This window comes from Papio anubis, chromosome 1, assembly GCF_008728515.1.
Source record: "Papio anubis isolate 15944 chromosome 1, Panubis1.0, whole genome shotgun sequence".
NCBI lineage: Eukaryota > Metazoa > Chordata > Mammalia > Primates > Cercopithecidae > Papio > Papio anubis.
Genome location: NC_044976.1, coordinates 48,638,645 through 48,658,088, shown reverse-complemented (window position 1 = coordinate 48,658,088; position 19,444 = coordinate 48,638,645). Strand labels below are relative to the sequence as shown.

The 19,444-nt window shown below is 44.5% G+C and overlaps 1 protein-coding gene across 18 annotated transcripts in view; it reads right to left on the bottom strand.

Annotated features, from left to right (window-relative positions):
- Positions 1-19,444, bottom strand: part of ELAVL4 (ELAV like RNA binding protein 4) — a 156,091-nt gene that overhangs the window by 4,957 nt on the left and 131,690 nt on the right. For 15 of the 18 annotated variants that reach the window (XM_009208299.4, XM_003891860.4, XM_017961374.2 and 12 more), the window contains 3 exons: positions 4,862-5,015; positions 3,002-3,227; positions 1,323-1,361 (listed from right to left, as the gene is read on the bottom strand). In XM_009208299.4, the coding sequence (XP_009206563.1) occupies positions 1,323-1,361; positions 3,002-3,227; positions 4,862-5,015 (419 nt within the window). The remainder of the gene's footprint in view (positions 1-1,322; positions 1,362-3,001; positions 3,228-4,861; positions 5,016-19,444) is intronic. The other 3 variants (XM_017961402.2, XM_017961401.2, XM_009208309.4) reach the window with 1 other exon arrangement.

The following is a 19,444-nucleotide window of genomic DNA, read 5'->3' as shown; positions in this document are numbered from 1 at the left end:
CTGGGTGGGGCAGTGGAGGAGGTGGCGGCAGGCCTACCACAGCTGTGTCTTCCCCTATCTTATCTATGTTATAAGCATTTCTCTTTTCATAACATTTAGCACCACCTCACTAACATCAGAGAGGAGCAAAGGAATGAGATAGAGCTAGGAAAGATGTAAAATCCCTGGGAACAGGCATACAGTGTGCTGGAAATGTGGAGATAACTCATAGTTATCTTCATTGATGTTGGGATTGAGATTTGAGAGGCTGGTCCTCTGAAGTGAAGTCTGCAGTCAGGTTACTTCCTCTACTGTGCACCAGTTCCCAGAGTCAGGGTACTTACCATGCATGGCCAGTGAAAGAACTGGGAGTGTGATGTGGACTATTAAAGACTACATCTCTTTCCCTTGACTGTAGGAAGGGGAATTAAAGTGTGCAGCTCTACTGAGCAAGATGATGAAGACACTATGTCCCTAGCAGTGCGGTGGAGCTTATCAGAAGCACATATGGGAATCTCATGGACACAGTGACATCACACACCCAACTTTCCAAGATTCAGATTTCACACTGGGTCTGGAAAACCTTTGAATCTGCCTTCAGAGAGCCCCAAAAGCCTTGACTCTGGGCCCCCAACCCCACAAAAAGCCTTTCAGTGAAAGGAACAGCAAGTTTAAAACACACATAACATATAACCAAGGGAGGATTTATAATAACTGTTAAAACCTGTAACAAAAGAAACCCCTGGTTGAGGTGCACACAGATACACTTCATTCTCAGGATGTGCTCTGAAATGCACACTGAAGTGGGGGCAGGAGTAAGAAAGTCATCCTTGTGTTTGTTTATCCTTTGGCCAGAGCTGGTAGTCCAAAATCTAATTTTTCTACTGAAAAATCATAAGATTGTCAACCACAATTAGCAAAATGTTCTAATTCTGATTTGTTGGAATCTGCCCTCTTAACTGAATCTTGGCATTGCTAATGCAAAACAGTTTGCTCTGCAAGTTTGCAAAACCAGCCAGCAAAGAGTCGGAGCCTTTCCCCTTAGGGGAGCCATTCAAAGGACCAGATTATTAAGGGCTTGGTAGCTGTGGCACCTGAACCATAGGAGAAGCCCACCTGCAAATAAAAGAAAAAGTGAAACACACAAATACATTTTGTGTGCCCTAAAAGAAACAAAATCAACTGAGGTCCGAAATTAAAATTAAGAATTTGACATGCTGGTGGAAGAAAAAGGAGGAATTTTTTTTTTTTTTAAAGTAAAGTTAGTGAATTAAAAAAAAAAAAAATTCTAGCCCCAGTCTGTGCCAACATGGACATCTGGCAATCTGTGGAGTTTTAATTACCTCTTTACGCCATAGGCCATATTAAGCAAATTGTCCAGCCTGCAAAGAGAAGGAGGGTCTCTGGGTTAATGCCTCACAGATGGCAAGATCGCTCAATGGAACTATTAATAAGAATGCTCCATTTTCAAAGAAGAAAAGCTCAACAACTTTCCCCACTGCTTGGGAGTCTCTCCACCGGTAGTTTCCCCCTTTTCTGTCTCTAACTGCAAGTAATTCATGTTCGGGTCAATGCTAGAGTTTAAAGCAAGTGTCTAACGAGTCTCCCTTTCTTTCAAGATCTGAATTAATACCATTCCCCCCACCTCTCAGAACGTTTGTGTGGATTTTGTTTTACATTGTATGTGAAATTTTTCAAAGCGGGGGCTTCTTAAATTGTTCACCTTTTTACTATAATTAAACTTGTAAATAAAGGTCTCTGTTTCAGATTAACAATACACAGGCACACAATATGTATCGGAACGGATATTTTCTGTTAGCCTTGCTATATTAACTAAATTATCTTACTACACACATTTTTGGGAGGCAGGGGGGAGTTTGCAGGTTAAGATTTTTAAAAAGTAGCTTACTGTTTACTGCCTGATAGCACCTCCCAGCAAACTGCCATTATGCTATAATCTTCCTCACATTCAGTACCTTACTTGGGGACAAGCTATTCACACCATAGGGCAGTAGTAACCATAGTTTCCACCATTAGAAGTCTGCTGGAGAGGCTTTTACATAAATACGCATGTGCTCTCATGCAAAATAAAAATTAGATGACTTGGACTCTTCATGAAATCATTAACCATTTCAAATTCACGGGGCATAGGAGGACATGAAAGAGGATGATTTTTCTCCTCATGTAGCCAGATGGAGCATACTATCCTAGATAGAAGGACCTACTATTTCCCACGTGAAGTTTCTCAAAGAGAAAAACATTTTCATCAAAGGGAGGCTGGGATGTGGTGTGGAATAAAATAATTGTTTAGAATTTATCATGGGTAAGTCACAAATATTTTTATCTCTTGTATAATAGAGACCAGTCAAGGTCATACTGCCTTCATGGAGAGAAACCTGTCTTTAGGAAAGTCCCAGGAGAAGGGCAATGCCCCCCTGCCCCAGGGGCTTCCTGGGAGTTGGGTACTCGAAATAAACACTAATCAGGCTTGGACAGGATCTTCCTCCCTGTCTTCCCAGAATCTACTGACTTAACATAATAAGGTTAACACCTTAGACAGTCCCCCGTCCCCTGAACTCAACAGAGTTACCTGCCGAGGGAAAAGAAGACAGGAAAAACCACTCCCTCTGGCAAGGATCTGCCTTATGATCTATTTTTAAAATTTATTAAAAGCCACTGTCCAGCCTTAAGTCTAATCTGCTGAATGTGGTCACTGATCTGTGATAAACTGTTGTTGAAACTGAACCTTCATGTTTGGTTAAATACAGAAATTTTGTTTCTACCAAAGAATCTGAAGTTTATACAGTCACAGTAGTAAATTGGAAAAGGGCTTAGAAGGGCATCTGTTCCAACCGTCTCATTTTACAGGAATGGAAACTGAGGCTTGGGGGGAGTTTTGCACACTGATTCCTGGTGGTGGAAGCTTTTACCCTTGCCCCATTTGTCAGGACCATGGGCTTCCCTGGCTCTTGCCCAGCTCTGAACCCCTGTAGCAGGGCTTCTTCCTCTTGGGCATGCCTACCTGAACCTCTGAGCCTGGTGGTGAAGCGGACCTGGGTAGCGCCGGTTGGGGGACTGGTAGAGCTGGGAGAGCAGGGCCTGGCTGGACTTCTGGCTGGGGTTGTTGGCAAACTTCACAGTAATCGGTTCCGTAGCACCGCTGGGCTTCTGGCCATTCAGCCCTTTGATGGCTTCTTCTGCCTCGATCCTCTTATCAAAGCGGATGAATCCCACCCCTCTGGACACTCCTGGGGAAAGAGAAAGAGCCTTTGTAAAGAGTGAACACACCAAACTGGTAAACATCTTCGGGAAGAGATGGGTCCAATGGATATTGTGTGAGGAGTAAACCCACCTGTGGGGCCACGGCTGAGCCCAGCTCCCTGATCTCTCTCACCCATCAAAACACATTTATCTGCATTCCTGCCATCATGGCTCTGGACTGATGCCTCTCAGCCATAGAACATAGGGATCTCTTGCATCTGGCCCCTCTGGTCCTCTACCACTGCTCTGCTCCATCCTCACCTCCCAAAAGTTACTATCACTGATCACTCACAGTCCAGTTTCTAGTCTTCTCATGTGTCCTCCACATGTAGCGAGTGTGCAATCTATTTGAAAAGTGAACTCTGACCACATCACATACTTTAAAAACATCTTCTATAGCTCTTTTGTACCTTTTAAATTTTGTACCTTGTACATAGTACCTATTCTTCACTGACTCCCATTCTAAAATGAAAAACAAACAAAAACTACAAAATACCCTTCCATGGCTCCATTCTGCACCCAGATAAACTCTAGACTTATTGGTACAAGATTCAATGCCTCTGACAATCTGGCCCCAAATTCCCTATTGAGGCTCACACCAGCCACCATGAACTGCCTGATGCTCCTTGAATAGACTGTGTTCTTCCTCGATTCCATGCCTTGGGTTATGCTCTCCTCTCCACCTAGAATGCTCTGTCCCTCCTTTTTTGCTGGATACCTTTGAAACATCCTCCCAACCCCTAATCAAACATTGCCTCCTCGATGGGGCCTTCCCAGCAATTCCCACCAGGCATGGCACACCTTCTCCTGAGCTCTCAGGGGCACTTGACAGCTTCTAGCAAGTATTTGGACTCCACACTGGAGTCCTGTAAGGGTGGGGCAGTGCCTGTTCATTCTTGGTCTCCAGTGTCCGTCTGCACAATGTCTGGGGCAGAGCCAGCTTCTGTGAAGGTTTGTCTCATGAATCATATGATAAATGTGCTAAACTATTCTCAGGGAGTGAGTTCTAAATTGGAATCAAATTGGAGGTAGGCGAAAACACCTTGTCATTAAAAATGCAACCTAGAGTACCTGACATTTCTTACTGAGAGGTGGTGGCTGCCTTTCTTTATTGTAGACAAAGAACCCCAGTACCAGATCCTCAGTTCAGATCCCTGTACTGCTACTCACTAGCTTTGGGGAGTTAGATCCCCCACTTTCAATCTGTTTTCTCATGTGTGAAATGGGACAATTCCTAACTCTATAATGCCATGAGTTGGAGTTATAGCTACGCATACAGGTTATTTTCACATACAAAAGTAATGTTATTTGGTTGAGGGCTGAAAAAGACTTTGAAGGTCATACAGTTCGACTCTCAACCTGATGCCTGAATCCTTTTTACAACCCTGCCAAGTAGTTTAGCTGCTGCTAAAACAAGTCCCATGATGGAGAACTACCTCCCAAGATGGCCCATTTTAAATTTGGGCAGTTGACCGATAAGAAGTCTTTCTTCCAAGTCAAAAATCTGTCTATTCATGATCCATATCATCTGCCTTAAGCAGCCATCAGCCTTCTGCTCTTATGAGTAACAGGGCTGATGACATTGATATACACAGAAAGAAATTACAAAGAAACACTTAACCTGTGACTTGATCAACCAGGATTCGTGAGGTGATGATACGGCCGTATTGCGAGAAAAGCTGCTCCAGTTCCTTCTGGGTCATGGTTTTGGGAAGGCCGCTAACATAGAGGTTAGCATCCCTGATTGAGGCAGAGCTCGGACGGGCATATGAGACCTAGGAAAAGGCAAGAGGAGCTAATTCCATTATAGGCAATCACCCTCAGAGTAGACGCCGAGTCCACAAACAAGATGACAGTCCCTCATCTACCGTTACAACTAATGGTGTCAGTTTAAATCACTCAGTAGTTCAGATTTTTAGCTACTCTTCTAATAGTAATGAGAACCAGGAGAACAACAATAGAGGAACAAGAGGAGAGTTGATGATAACTTAAAACAAATGCACAGATAAGGGTCTCTAAGTGCAGAACAAAATAGCTACTGTATGGCAGCTGTTAAATGCAGAGCTACCCACGCATGGAGTTCTGAAGATTTACCTCCTGGATGTGGGTGTATAGATGATTTACTGTATCCAACACATAATAATCTTTGAATAAACCAAAAAAAAAAAAAAAACTCATGAAATTCTGCTCTGCACATTTCTCTCCTTGCCACCCTCCCTACCCCCATCCCCTTCTTCCTGAATACATAAAAGCAATCAGTTTTTCTGCAAGATTTTTTTATGTTCCATCCTTTGTGTTGCTCCAGTCTGCTCCCATGAGGTCTGCTCTTCAACGAATGACAAAGTGCTGGTGAAATAGGGCTGAATGAACATCTGCTTGCGAAACTGGATATGTGACCTTGTTGTCACATCTGCAAGGACCAGTTGCCTCTAACTTTGAAGCAGGGCAGATAAAAACCACAACAAACAAAATGGGGGCACGATGGAAAGGAGGGAGGGAAAGGGCCGTAGAGAGAGAGAAGAGAGCCTCACCAATGGTTATAATAAGTTCGACTTTGTAAATTTGTCCTCCCAGATCTCTCAACTGCTTTTTTTCCCCCAAAAAGCTAACACAGAAGTGTAAACAGATCTGAAATTCCATCTGCAAGAAGCCAAATCTGTAGCAGTACACATAAGCAAAGCAAACCCCAGCAGTCATTAATTTTAGACTTTCATTTACTTATTTATTTATTTTTTAAGAAAACAACATCAGACATTTGAAATATAATTTACAGCTAGTCTAACAAAAGCACTTTCCTGCTAAAGCTATTTCTGGGGTGGTTATGGCTCAGAATAGATGATGAAAACAGTCATTTCAGAGCACATCTGACAACGTTGGACAGGAAGAGACCTATATGCCTTAGCATTTTTCAGTTGGAAGTTTTATTTAATCCATATAACTGATTCATAAGACCTATTAAGACTGTAGGGGTGAGAGAGTGTGTGTGTGTGCACATACACACAAAAGCATGTGTGCAAAAGGAATTGAACACGTTAAACCAGACCTTTGACATTAAGACCTAAACCTCCAGCAGTAAAGTGGGCCTTGCTTCTGTGACCTTCAGGGAAGAGAATGGGTCTAGCAAAGAAGATGAAGGATGAGCAGAACCCTCATCCATGGCACTCTCCCCCTTTCCATGACAGACATGCCAGGTCCCTTTATGAGTTCCACACCTAAAAATAGATGTTGACTCAACAGATAAAATGATGTGAGTGACTAATCTGCCTCGCTGGCCTCCTCCTGCTGATGGAGTGAGGCAGCTGCCTTCAGTATCTCCATCTTCTAGAAACTCATGGGTGGGCTGGGAGGCCTCTGGAGGCTCCTTCCCAGCACATGGCTGAGAGGTAGAGGGGCCTTTATACACAAGGTCCCAGTGTGTGCATTTGGGTGTGGGCTGAAGGACTAAGAACCCCATGTGACTGTCTGGACAGGGTTTCACTCCACGGAAGGTTCTCTCACCCCTGTTTTTTAAGGGACCAAGTCTGTCAATAGCAGAACCATTTTTTGAGTAGGAGGAAGAAGTGGTAGGAGAAGGAAATAAAAACATCATAGTGATATGCCCATGGCAATGAGGGTCACCCTTGTTTCACCCTGCCAATTACTGACAAATTAATTATCTGAATGACATTTGTGCTCCCTCAAAACACAACCTACCACTTTTATGCCATTGCTCATACAGACATTTTTTTTCTACCTACTTCCCCAAGTCCAAATCCTACTCCTCTTCAGGGCTCAGCTCAAATGACATCTTCTCTAGGCAGCTTTCTCTAATCTCACCTTCTCCTAAATAATCTCCCCAGCAGTGCTCTCAATGAACCATGGTACTTAACCTGTTTCAACCTTAACTCATCACCTCTCCATTGAGGCTGATGATTTCTTTAGGTTGTAGGTCTTGTGTGTGTGTGTGTCTTATTCAACTCTGTGGCTCTAGCTCCCAGCTCATAGCCTGATACCTATCGAGTGTTCAACATCTACTGAAAAAAAAAAAAAAAAGAATAAACACCCACAGCTCATGGGAAATGATGCTGGCATTACTGGCTCTTTGGAGTTAACTGTAGCTCTAGTAAGGTGGACCGCTGAAGAGTCAGGCACCCAGAATCCCAGCTGCGTTTCTCCACCAAGCTAAGAGCTAAGGGACAAATTTCCCATTTTCTAGTGCCTGGGGTTGGAAGGACTGAAAGAAGATTGTTTTAGGACTAGACATCACATAGAGGCCTTCTCTTAGCAAATATTTCCTCAGGATCTACTGTGAGCCAGGTACAGTGGTATGTGCTGGGAACACAGCAAGAACAAGGCATGGTCTCTTGCTGTAAAGGAACTCCAAGTCCAAAAAGGGCAACAGACAATACACAGGAGGCACTCAATAAAATGTGCTGAACAGAAGAATGGATGAGTACACACACAGACTAATTATCACAGTGCCACAAGATGTGTGTGTTATGCCAGGGATACGTATGAGTGTGACTGAAACACAGAGGAAGGAGAGATTAATCAAAGGTTAAAAGGGCCAGGAAGGAGACAGAGCTGAGCTGAGACTGGTGGTGAGAAAGGTGGTGGTGGAGTCAGGGAATGGTGGCCTGATAATAGCCTTCCTCTGTCGTTAGGACAAATGAGGTGATGAAGATCGAGGGCTCAGCACAGCACCTGGCACCCAATAAATGCATAATGGATAGTCATGACCTTAACTCCCATTAGTTCTGCACAGTCAGAGCTAGGGTACAGAGGGAACTGGGTGAACCCTGCCAGGGAAGAGGAGCTGGCACTTGAAAGTTGGTGACACAACAAAAACCACTTCCCCTAAGTTGATTCCAACACAGGTAGAATCTCAGCCAGGGAGAAGTACTGCAACACATCTCCAGAGACAGACCCTAAATCCCCAAAGGCAGCAACAAATCCCAAAGGTGAACAACACATCAGTCATTCTATACCAAGTCTAATTCCTGTTTAGTATTTCTCACCTATATGGAACCTTAAGTCTATTGTTCTCTTAGTCCCCTGTCCATGAAACCTGTGGGGTTAGGATAGATAAAAATGACAGAAAAGAGATATTCCCACATTGAATATTCAAATGTTCATCCTAGTATCTAAAAGTTTCAACTTTCCATATAGAAGTATTAAATTCTAACTGAATGACTACAGTTGTCAGGTCCTTGGTTAGGCTGAAAGATTTCCAAAAAATTGTCAATTTTCGGCCCCTGTAGAGGGTCAGATTTGATGGCATATTAATCCCCCTGGGCCAGTGGCCTGGAGTCACAGGGCTTCCGACACTGGAGCCAGCACCCTGGAGAACCCCCCTTGCCTCAGTCAGGATCCTGTTTGCTTCATTCCTCCAGAATCTCTGAAGACAAGACTGGCATCTCTAGGCCAGCACTGACCTCCCTCTGGAACTCAGAAAGAGCTGGGAGTGAAGAAGCCACTCCTCTCTCTGGGTAGGGGTGGCTCATGGCCAGGTGACTGTGAGCAGCTGACTTTACAGATGATCTCCATGGAAGATCTGCAGTCCCTCCAAGCTCCTCAGCTCTCCCCATCCCTGGTGCTCGCAGTGTTCCCATCCTCCACCAGAAGGATGCTATAGCATCATGCTTATGATCCCTGACTGTGGGTCAGCTCCAGTACTCACTAGCTGCATGACTTTGGGCAAGTAATTTGATCTTGATAAGTCTCAACATCTTTGCTGGTAAAAAGGGGGTCAATTATCCTTTGATGGGTTATTGCAAGAACTGAGATAATGTATTTAATATGTCTAGCACATACCTAGAACTTAGTAGATACTTACACATATTATTATGTGATGAGTCATACAGGCTTTTGTGGGCCAGCCTGGGAATCTAGCTCCCATTGGGACATAACCTCCAATTTCACCAAAAACAAAAACAAAACATGTGGAACACTACCAGGGAATGCCTGTAGAGGCACTGCCCTCCTCTGCCACCCTGGTGGGGTCTGGACCATCTTTTACCACTTAACTGACATGAATGTCCTCTAACACATTTCCACAGATCCCACTGCTTTATGCCGACAAAGTACTTTCCACTTTCCAAAGTGACTTTCCAATTCTGCTGTCAGCAAATCTCACCAAGGTGGGTAAGGCAGGCATTGTCATGCATCACAAATGGGGTATCAGGACCAGGGCTTGGGGCTGCCTCTTCCCATGCAGCACCCACAACTCCCTTTACCTGTTCATAAACAGGGCTTGGCCGGGGAAGGATGGGAAGAACAGCATGACCTGAGGAAAAATGTTCCCTGAATCATCCAGCAACACCTCACTCCTTCTCTGTCCTCCATAATACAGAAAAGGGTAAGGACATGGAAAACACGATAACGGCATGTTGGGTGCAATGAGGGGGATAAAATGAGAGGGAAAAGGTATCCTTTTCAGCCCCAGAAAATTGCTTCTTTAGAAAAACACTGGCATTTGAAGATGGGAGTTCATTCATTCCTCCTCTTCCTAAACATCTACTGTGTGCCAGGCCCTGGGATGGGTGTTGGGAGTGTCTCTGCTTCAAGAATCCCAGTCTGGAAAGGAAAGGAAAGAAATGAAGCACTCAATACAGAGGGCTGCTTCCAACAGGGAGATACTCATTTCCTACTCCCAGTGTTTCCTTCCATGCGGAGAGAACCCTCTGCAGTAACAGACCAGGCCTATTGCTATCCCTTCACCCACTCTTCTCCACGGGAAAGGAGTGACTCCGCTGAATGGAGGCTTCAAGAAAAGAAATAGGCATGTGAGGTTCAGATGCTGCCTGCTTCTTTCCTTCTGGGAGCCAGACGCCAGCTGGAAGCAGACATTCTGTTCCAGGCTCTGTCTTATGAGGGCAGAACCCGCTCTCTGCCTGTGGGATCTAGAGCACTTGTGACAGGGTGTGTCAGTCTGTAAAAGTGTAAAGTTCAGTGTTATGGAGCCCACTGTGTCCATGCAACCCATCCAGGCCTTAACTGGCAATAAAGATGACCTTAGGATTCCATACACTTTTCTCTTTTGTCTTACTTCTCAATTGGTTTAGAACTTGGATGTGGGGCCAGGCGCGGTGGCTCAAGCCTGTAATCCCAGCACTTTGGGAGGCTGAGATGGGCGGATCACGAGGTCAGGAGATCGAGACCATTCTGGCTAACACGGTGAAACCCCGTCTCTACTAAAAAATACAAAAAAAAACCCAAAACTGGCCTGGCGAGGTGGCAGGCGCCTATAGTCCCAGCTACTTGGGAGGCTGAGGCAGGAGAATGGCGTAAACCTGGGAGGCGGAGCTTGCAGTTAGCTGAGATTCAGACACTGCACTCCAGCCTGGGCAAACAGAGCGAGACTCCATCTCAGAAAAAAAAAAAAAAAGAACTTGGATGTGGAAAACAGCAATGCCATTTGTTGGGCCCCTCTGGATTACAGTAATGACGTGGCCTCTATCACTGACTGGATTTTTTTCATGAGGTAGGCATTCTGTTCACAAAACTGCAAATTTCTATAACTGTGGTTCATAGTAAGTGGAGACATAGTGTCACATAAAAGTGACATACAGTGGCAATGGTGAACTCAGCAGAAAGTTATATTCCTGAAATCTGCTTCACAGAAATTTGGTGCTGGAAGTGGCCCCAAAAGTTTAGGGCAGGATCCAAGACAGCCGACCACTCAATTTATACATTTCCAAGGACAGGAAGCTCACCACCTCATGCGGCATCCTACACTATTGCTGGCCATCGTTAATTTTTTTTTTTTTTTTTTTTTTTTTGAGACTGAGTCTTACTCTGTCACCCAGGCTGGAGTGCAGTGGCACCATCTTGGCTCACTGCAACCTCTGCCTCCTGAGTTCAAGCAATTCTCGTGCCTCAGCCTCCCAAGTAGCTGGGATCACAGGCAGGCGCCACCATGCCCGGCTAATTTTGTATTTTTAGTAGAAGAGGAATTTCACCATGTTGGCCAGGCTGGTCTTGAACTCCTGACCTCAGATGATCTGCTTGCCTCAGCCTCCCAAAGTGCTGGGATTACAGGTGTGAGCCACTATGCCCAGCCTCATTAACTGTTGAAAAGTTTTTCCTTCTACTGAGTTCACATGTGTCTCCCCTCTAGCTTCCATTCTTCTCCTATTATTATTCTAGCTTCACACCCCAGGGCCATCTTTTCTGCCTTACCACCCCTTATCCTATGGGTCTCATTGATAGGTGCTAGTTAGAGTACTGGGTAACTATATTTTGAGACAAATCACTCCAAAGAAGTTCTTGTTTATGTTACTTTAACTGAAAGTGAGTACCTGCTCTAGAATGAAAAGACAGCAATTAAAAGCAAGTGCTTTGGGGTTGGAGAGATGTGGACTTGAAACCTGACCCTTATTAGCTAGCTGTGTGACTGTGGGGTGAGTTACTTAACCTTTCTGAGCTGCATCACTTGAATACATAGTTCAGAAGCTCTGTAATAGAGCTGTTTGAGGGTTAAACAAGAAAATGCATTTAAGCCTCCTAGGCACAATGCCTGGCACACAGTAAACGCTCAATAAACAATGGCTTTGATACACTTGCTATGTAATCAGGCCTTATGCTAGACACCAAGGGTGCAGAGATGAATACAACAGTCCCTGACATGTAGGACTATTAGTCTAGCAGAGGAGACACACACACACACACACGCACAAACCAATCGTTTCAAAAGATCAGGCTGCAGATTTTCCCCAATCTGTTGTAACACCCTTTTCTCTGAGCGCATACAAACTCCCCAGAGCAGACAAGTCCCTGTGGAGATGAGGAGAATGGAATCAGAGAACAGATTCTGATGCTGCCAGGGCCTTCTAGGAACAAACCCTCTCAAGGACCTACAATCCCACTTCTAGGAACAGGGACAGAAGAAAGAAGCCAACTGGTTCCTGGAAACAGCAGCTTTGATTGTGAGAATCAGTTTACCTCTGTGCCTGTGGCTATGGGCCTGTCCACAGGCAGGACAGGCATCCACTTATGTAGCACCACTCTTTACACTTCCCCTACCTGCCACCTGTGCTATTCTTTTAGCAGAGGTAAAACTTGATGGTAATGGTTCTAATGAGTTCCAATTGTGCCATTTTGTGATGGGAGTCTAAATCCCTTACCTGGGCATTCAAAGCCCTCTGGAATCTGGCCTAACCTCTCATCTGCCAACCCCTTCATGCACCCTATGCTCCAGTTCAAACAAAACATGGTCACAGTTTTCTGAATATGTCCAGAAAATTTCTACTCCCACGTCTTTGTTTTGCTGTTCGTTCATCATTATGTCAAAATAAACTCCTGCCCATCTTTCTAGGCCCATACTGAATGCCGCCTCCTCCATGAGGCCCAGGCACAAATGACTCTCCTCTCCTTTGACTCCACAGAAGATACAAGGCAGTATATTTCAATGGCAATAGTTACACTTACCCTACCTCCCATTGCAGGCATCTGTGATAACACCTTACCTGCCCTATGAGTCTGAGCATTCTGGTGATCTCCATAGACCCCTGCGGCATCTAGTCTCAAAGCTTTATCAGGGCAAGAGCTCAAAAAAATGCTCTCTCAAGCGAAATGAAATGTATCATATACTTTATGCTGTGGATTTTAGCTTATTTTTTAAGAGCTGACTCTGATGTGATGAAGAAGCCAGAAAGAATCATGCAGTTAAAGAGTATCTACGGATATCATAAGGGTGTCTGGCACCCAGTAGGCCAGGTAAGTATTTCTTTTAAAGAACAGAAAAGCTATGACGATAGATTCATGTGTCTTGCAACTTCTTTTAAAATATCTATCAAATTATCAAAGAGGCATACTTAGTACGTACTAAGTTCTCTCTATCTAGTGGTCTCCAGAAGGTAGAGCTGTGCTAAAGGTTTCATGGCCTGGTTAGTGGAATATCTGGTTTTGGGCTCAGGACCCCAGATTCAGTCTCTTCACTAGACTGCAACTCCTGGCTCCTGCTTTATAAAAGACTGATATGATTACTGTGGCCACCTGGAAGTTTCATAATACTTTCCCTATACAAAGCTTTTTACATATGTTGCCCGAGTCTTAGTAAAATTCAGACTCATTCTTTACTGCCTTACTTATCTCTGAAACATGTAGATGGAAAAAAGTCCTCCCCTCTCCTCATGTAATGTTCACCTTAGGGATAGCACCATTCACCATCATCTTCATTCTGGGGAGCATTTCTTGAGCATCCACTGTAAGCTACGATTCCCTACAAGATATCATTAGTTCCATTTTCCAGATGACAAACTCCAGCTCAGTGAGATAAGTACTTATTCAAGGTCACACAGCTGAACTAAGAGACAAACTGGGATAAAATTCCATGTTCTGGGATGTTTCCACTATGCCACACTAACCCAGACAGTGAAATAAAAGCCGTGTGCTTGGCACAAACTGTTACTTTCCCTGAAAGGTTACCAAGCCAGAAAGATCACACTATAGTTATACTGTTGGAACTGGAAGAAATCATTTTGCGGATGAGAAAACCAGTCCAGAGAGTAAAGTAAGTTGCCCAAGGTCATCCTTACCAGTTTTTGACAGAGCTGGAACTTGACTTGCCATCTGAACTCAGAGCTCTTTTGAATGGACAAAAGGGGAGAAGGAAGAGGAGTGTGGTGCTCTCTGATCACTGACAGATCAGCCATCCTGACCAGAGGCTGCATGAGCACCATGGTTTTCATTTGCATTTCCCCGACCATGGGTGACGGTGAGCATTTTCTTCATACACCTATCGGGGGAACCCGCCCCCGATATTTCAGCGTAGGTTCCTTCTATTTTCCGTAAGTGCCGGCCGGCTGAGAAATAAAGAGGGAGAGTACAAAGACAGGAATTTGACAGCTGGGCCGCCGGGGGTGACATCACATATCGGTAGGACGGTGATGCCCACCCGAGCCTCAAAACCAGCAAGTTTTTGTTAAGGATTTCAAAAGGGGAGGGGGTGTACGAACGGGGAGTAGGTACAAAGATCACATGCTTCGAAGGGCCAAAAGCAGAACAAAGATCGCATGCTTCTGAGGGAACAGGGCAAAGGGCAAAAGCAGATTTATTGATAAGGGTCTACGTTCAGCGGTGCACGTATTGTCTTGATAAACATCTCAAACAACAGAAAACGGGGTTCGAGAGCAGACAACCGGCCTGACCACAAACGCAGCAGGGCGCAGTTTTTCCCCGCCCTGATAACCCTGATGGTACTGCAGGAGACCAGGGCGTATCTCAGGCCTTATCTTTAATCCTCAGGGCCACTGATGTTTTAGGCTCGTACTGTCCCACAGCATTTTCTGGGATCAGGAAAATGTTCTTTATCTGTGCCGTCTAATATAGGTAGCCATTAGCTACAAGTGGCTACTGAGCACTTCAAACATGCCTAGTATGACTAAGAAACTGAACTTTGAATTTTATTAAATTTTAATTAATTTAAATTCAAATATAAATAGCCATATATTGCTAGTGGCTACTATGCTGGACAGAGCAGTTCTATGACCAGAAATAACACAAAATTATAGCATCTCAGAGTTAGAAGGGACCTTTAGGATCATTTAGTCAGGCTCCATTGTGGGGCTGAAGTCCCTTCTGCATCATCCCTTATGAGTTCATTGGAATGCTTCTGATGATCGGAGCCTCACCACCACCCAAGGCAAACATTCTACTCTGATATCTACACAGGTTCTCTTCCCAGATTCTTGAAATATAGGATCAAACTAATGCCTCAGGATGACTGCAGAATTTTCTTTCCTAGAGAATAGAAAAGCAACTATTGTGAGGAGAATTTGTGGGTGCAGAGACTTCTTTCCCATCTTTGTCATTCACCTTTAGACAATCTTTTAAAATGTGAAGCTGAGAATGGGACATAAGACACTAGGATGGGCTGACCGGAGTGGACAGGAAAGGACCACTATTTTCTGTGATATGGAGTCCATAATTCTCCCAACACAGCCAAAGTTGTGCTGAGTTTTTTTTTTTTTTTTAAGCAGCTCGCATCACACTGTTGGCTTCTTTTACACTTGTAGACAGCTAAAGCCCCCAGATCCCATTCCATGTACTTCTGAAAACCTGTGTCTTCTCAACCCATACTGGTCTAATTTCCTTTTTAGATGTGGACACAGGACACTATGAATGACCTTCAAGATACTGGGATCATATCACCTTCACTGAGCAGAGAGAAGAGGGGAACTGTATTTCCATCTCTCCAACTCCTATCCTTGTATTTGAAATTATTCACTCAAAGGAAGTGAACAGGGCATTGGGAAGCTGAGCAGCCAAATAAAATCTCCCACAAGAAAGAGAGGGTTGCTAGTACAACTGGGGTAAACGTGTCTCTGGTTTCCGCTGGCATTGCCACATGCTCTCTCTTGGCTCCCTGGGGATTCAGTGATCCAGCTGCCCCTGCTGACCTTGGCAGAGAAGCATTCTCGCCCAGGCTGTGACTCTAGCGATAATGGAGGAGGAGAGAAAATGCCTTTTTATTATTAACAAGACTGAGGGAGGCAGTCCATCATTTCTGGGTGGGGTGATATCCATCAGCAAAAAATGATCTGCTAACTCTCCGGAAAGCATTAAGAGCAGTGATAGGAGAAATAATTGCTTACGCTGAGTGCAAAGAAAAGATGCCTCAGCGGAATGGAGGCCCTTAGCAAGGCAGGTGGATGCAGGGAGGAGAGGGGAGGCGCAGCTCCCCCACGACCCCTGGCAAGAGAAAGAAGTGGGAGGGGCAAACTGGAACCTGCAAAGCTCAAGTGTGGAAAGACCCCCAGAGGCACCATTAGTGGTATTAGAAGAATAAAGTGAAAATGGAGAAGTGGTTAAGCAGCATCACAACAGGAAGAGGCGGAAATGAAGGAGCACACTCTCCTTCCCAGAGAAGGAAGGTGTTTCCTTCTGAAAAGCTTTCCCTCACACACCTTCCCCTTCTCTATGCCTGGCGCCTCCAGAACTGGGCCGCTGCCTCATGGCTAAGCATCTTTCTTATTCTCTCACCCGCTGCCTGCCTAAGTGCTAACTCTCATAGATTTGCTCAGAGTGGCAGGAGCAGCTCTTTTGCCCCTTCATCCCAGATCCAGTCCTGCAATCATTCATAATACCTGTCCTCTGGAAATATTTTATTTAAAGTCATATTTTAATCATTTGGCTAATAGCTTAATGTAATTATTAGAAAAAGGTAAGTCCCTAAGTCATTTGTGCACATATAATACAATAAAAAAAAGATGGAAATTGGCCGGGCGCAGTGGCTCACACCTGTAATCCCAGCACTTTGGGAGGCCAAGGTGGGCAGATCGCTTGAGGTCAGGAGTTTGAGACCAGCCTGGCCAACAAGGTGAAACCCTGTCTCTACTAAAAATACAAAAATTAGCAGGGCTTGGTGGCAGGTGCCTGTAATCCCAGCTACTTGGGAGGCTGAAGCACGAGAATTGCTTGAACCCAGCAGGTGGAGGTTATGGTGAGCTGGAATTGCACCACTGCACTCCCGAGCGAGACCCTATCTCAATTAAAAAAAAAAAAAAAAAGGATGGAAATATATAAAAATGTTAACACTGTTGGCTTAGGAATGGCTGATATTGCCTTCATGATATTATTCTGTAAATACCAAATTATTTACAAAGAAGCATGTTTTGCTTTAAAAATTAGTGGATAAGGCTCCTAATAGAACTGGTGGAAACCAATGTCTAAGGCTGACGAAAACCTTCCACAGCAGCCTGTAAGCTCTGGTTTCATCTGCCAAATATTCTATGTGGCGCATCGTTGATAGATGAACTTTCTTGGAACTTTACTTTGATCAGATCTTTCGCTCACTCAAACCTTGCACAGCTCCCTATGTCCCCAACTCCAATATCAAATAGAAACCTCTGCAGCCCCATGACTGCCTCGTCCCACTGCTTTAGAGTTGGTCATTTGCATGTCTGTGTCCCCCATGAGGCAGGAGCTTCTGGAGGCAGAGCCAGCAGCAAACACTTGTCTAATCCTACTCCTCATATTTAGGTCAAAACCCAAACAGGTGTGCCAACACTCCGAATGGTTTAGGGGATATGATACCAAACCCTCACATTGCATTTTGGATCACTTTTTACTGAAAGTTCTCAATGTAACTTGAACATCAATTCAAAACTTTAGTAAACATATTTCTCTTTTGAAGGTACTCATTTTCTTTGTTCCTAATGAATGTGACAGAGCTGGACCAAATGCAACTTCACGGAAGCGGTTCTTAGTAAACGTATAAAATTACAATGTAAATTCAGAAGCTGTTCTTTTGGAGCCCAAGAGAAGGTCAGGCCTGGGACAGGCATCAGGTGTGGGGTCAAGGAGTACCAGGAATAATTTTTCAGAATCCACAGCCATTTCCAGAGTCTAAAATGATCCCTATTGGAGATGACTTTAAAAAACAAAGCCAGTCGGGCACAGTGGCTCACGCCTGTAATCCCAGCACTTTGGGAGGCCAAGGCGGGCAGATCACCTGAGGTCGGGAGTTCACGACCAGCCTGACCAACATGGAGAAAACCTGTCTCTACTAAAAATACAAAATTAGCCGGGCGTGGTACTGCCTGCCTGTAATCCCAGCTACTCGGGAGGCCGAGGCAGGAGAATTGCTGGAACCTGGGAAGCAGAGGTTGCGGTGAGCTGAGATTGCACCATTGCACTCCATCCTGGGCAACAAGAGCGAAACTCTGTCTAAAACACACACACACACACACACACGCACGCACGCACGCACGCATGCACGCACCAAAAACAAAGCTAAACAAATAGCATCCCAAACCCCTAAATGAGGCAAGTCATCTCTACTGGGCTCAGGGTTGAAACACTAAACAATGACCCAATTTCCCAAGTGGGGTTCCAGGCTGCTCTGGCAGGCTAGTGAATGTAAACCCATGGTCCATACTCCATAGCTCTCTGACATACATGAATGGAAGAATCTCTAGGGGACGGCCATTTCTGGTTTACCCAAATCCGAGGACCTAGCACAGAGCCTGGAAAGCAGGGACTCAAGAAGAAATGAAGTCAGGTCTGTCCCTAGGTTGATGGCAGAAGCCCTGAGCCATGTCTGTTTACTAAAGAACCTGGAGGAGACAAACAATTCATTTGTTTGCTTTTTTTCTCCTTCCCATGCCACAGAGTATAACCCATGTGTGCACAGAGCCAAATACACACCCACTCATCCTCACAGAATGCACGTGTTGCTGAGCAAGCAGGCAGTATGACATTCCAACACTTACGACCTACTGCCAGAGAGTTATTTTTAAAACATTTTTTCTTACTCCAAGTCTCGCTTATCAATTGTGTGATCCTGGGTATGTCTCTAAATCTCCTTGGGCCTCAGTTTCCTCACCTGTATAAAGGAGGTAATAATAGTACCTCCTGACAGGGCTATTTTAAGAATTAGAGTTGATGTGTATAAAGCACCAAGCTCCAGGGATATTTCAGAGATGAAATGATATCAAGCATGTAAAAGGGTTATAATAGTATTGGATACAGAGTGAATACTCACTATAAGTTAGCATTACTATTAATCTTTACTATTATTATTTCAAGCTCATGCTAACACATTAAGCAGCTCCTCTTCTGACAGAATCCTTCAGAGGCCGTTTTGAAGCTAACTTGAACTCCACTGCTGGCCTGTTGTATGGCTTTGGACAAGTCACTTCACGTCTCTGAGCCTGATCTCCAAGATGTGTGGTGGGAACTTTCTCCCACTAAAGAAGTTATAACCCAAAGAACAATTCCCCTGGAGTCACCATCCACACTACGCATTGGGAGCTTAATTACACATCATGCTCTTTCTCTGCTTTGGTGCTGTGCTGATGCCTAGACTGCATGCTCCTGGAGGACAGAGGTCTAGATTGCTCTCTAAATGCTGTCAGTATTCACACACAGTCACGTAACACTGCCCCTAATAAAAGGGAAATGGATATTTGTTGACTGGGAACCATCATTTTTGGGTACCTCCTAGTACAGGTTGAGTATCCCTTATCAGAGATGGGACCACAGATTTTAGATTTTGGAATATTTGCATTATACTGATTCAACATCCTTGATCCAAAAACTTGAAATTTGAAATGCACCAATGAGCATTTCCTTTGAGTGTCACGTAGGTGCTCAAAAAGTTTCAAATTTTGGAGCATTTTGGGTTTCAGATTTTCTGATTTGGGATGCTCAGCCTGCAGTGGACTTGTAATGAGCCATTCACTACCAATTGGCAAAACAATGTTTTCATATTTAAATGGGA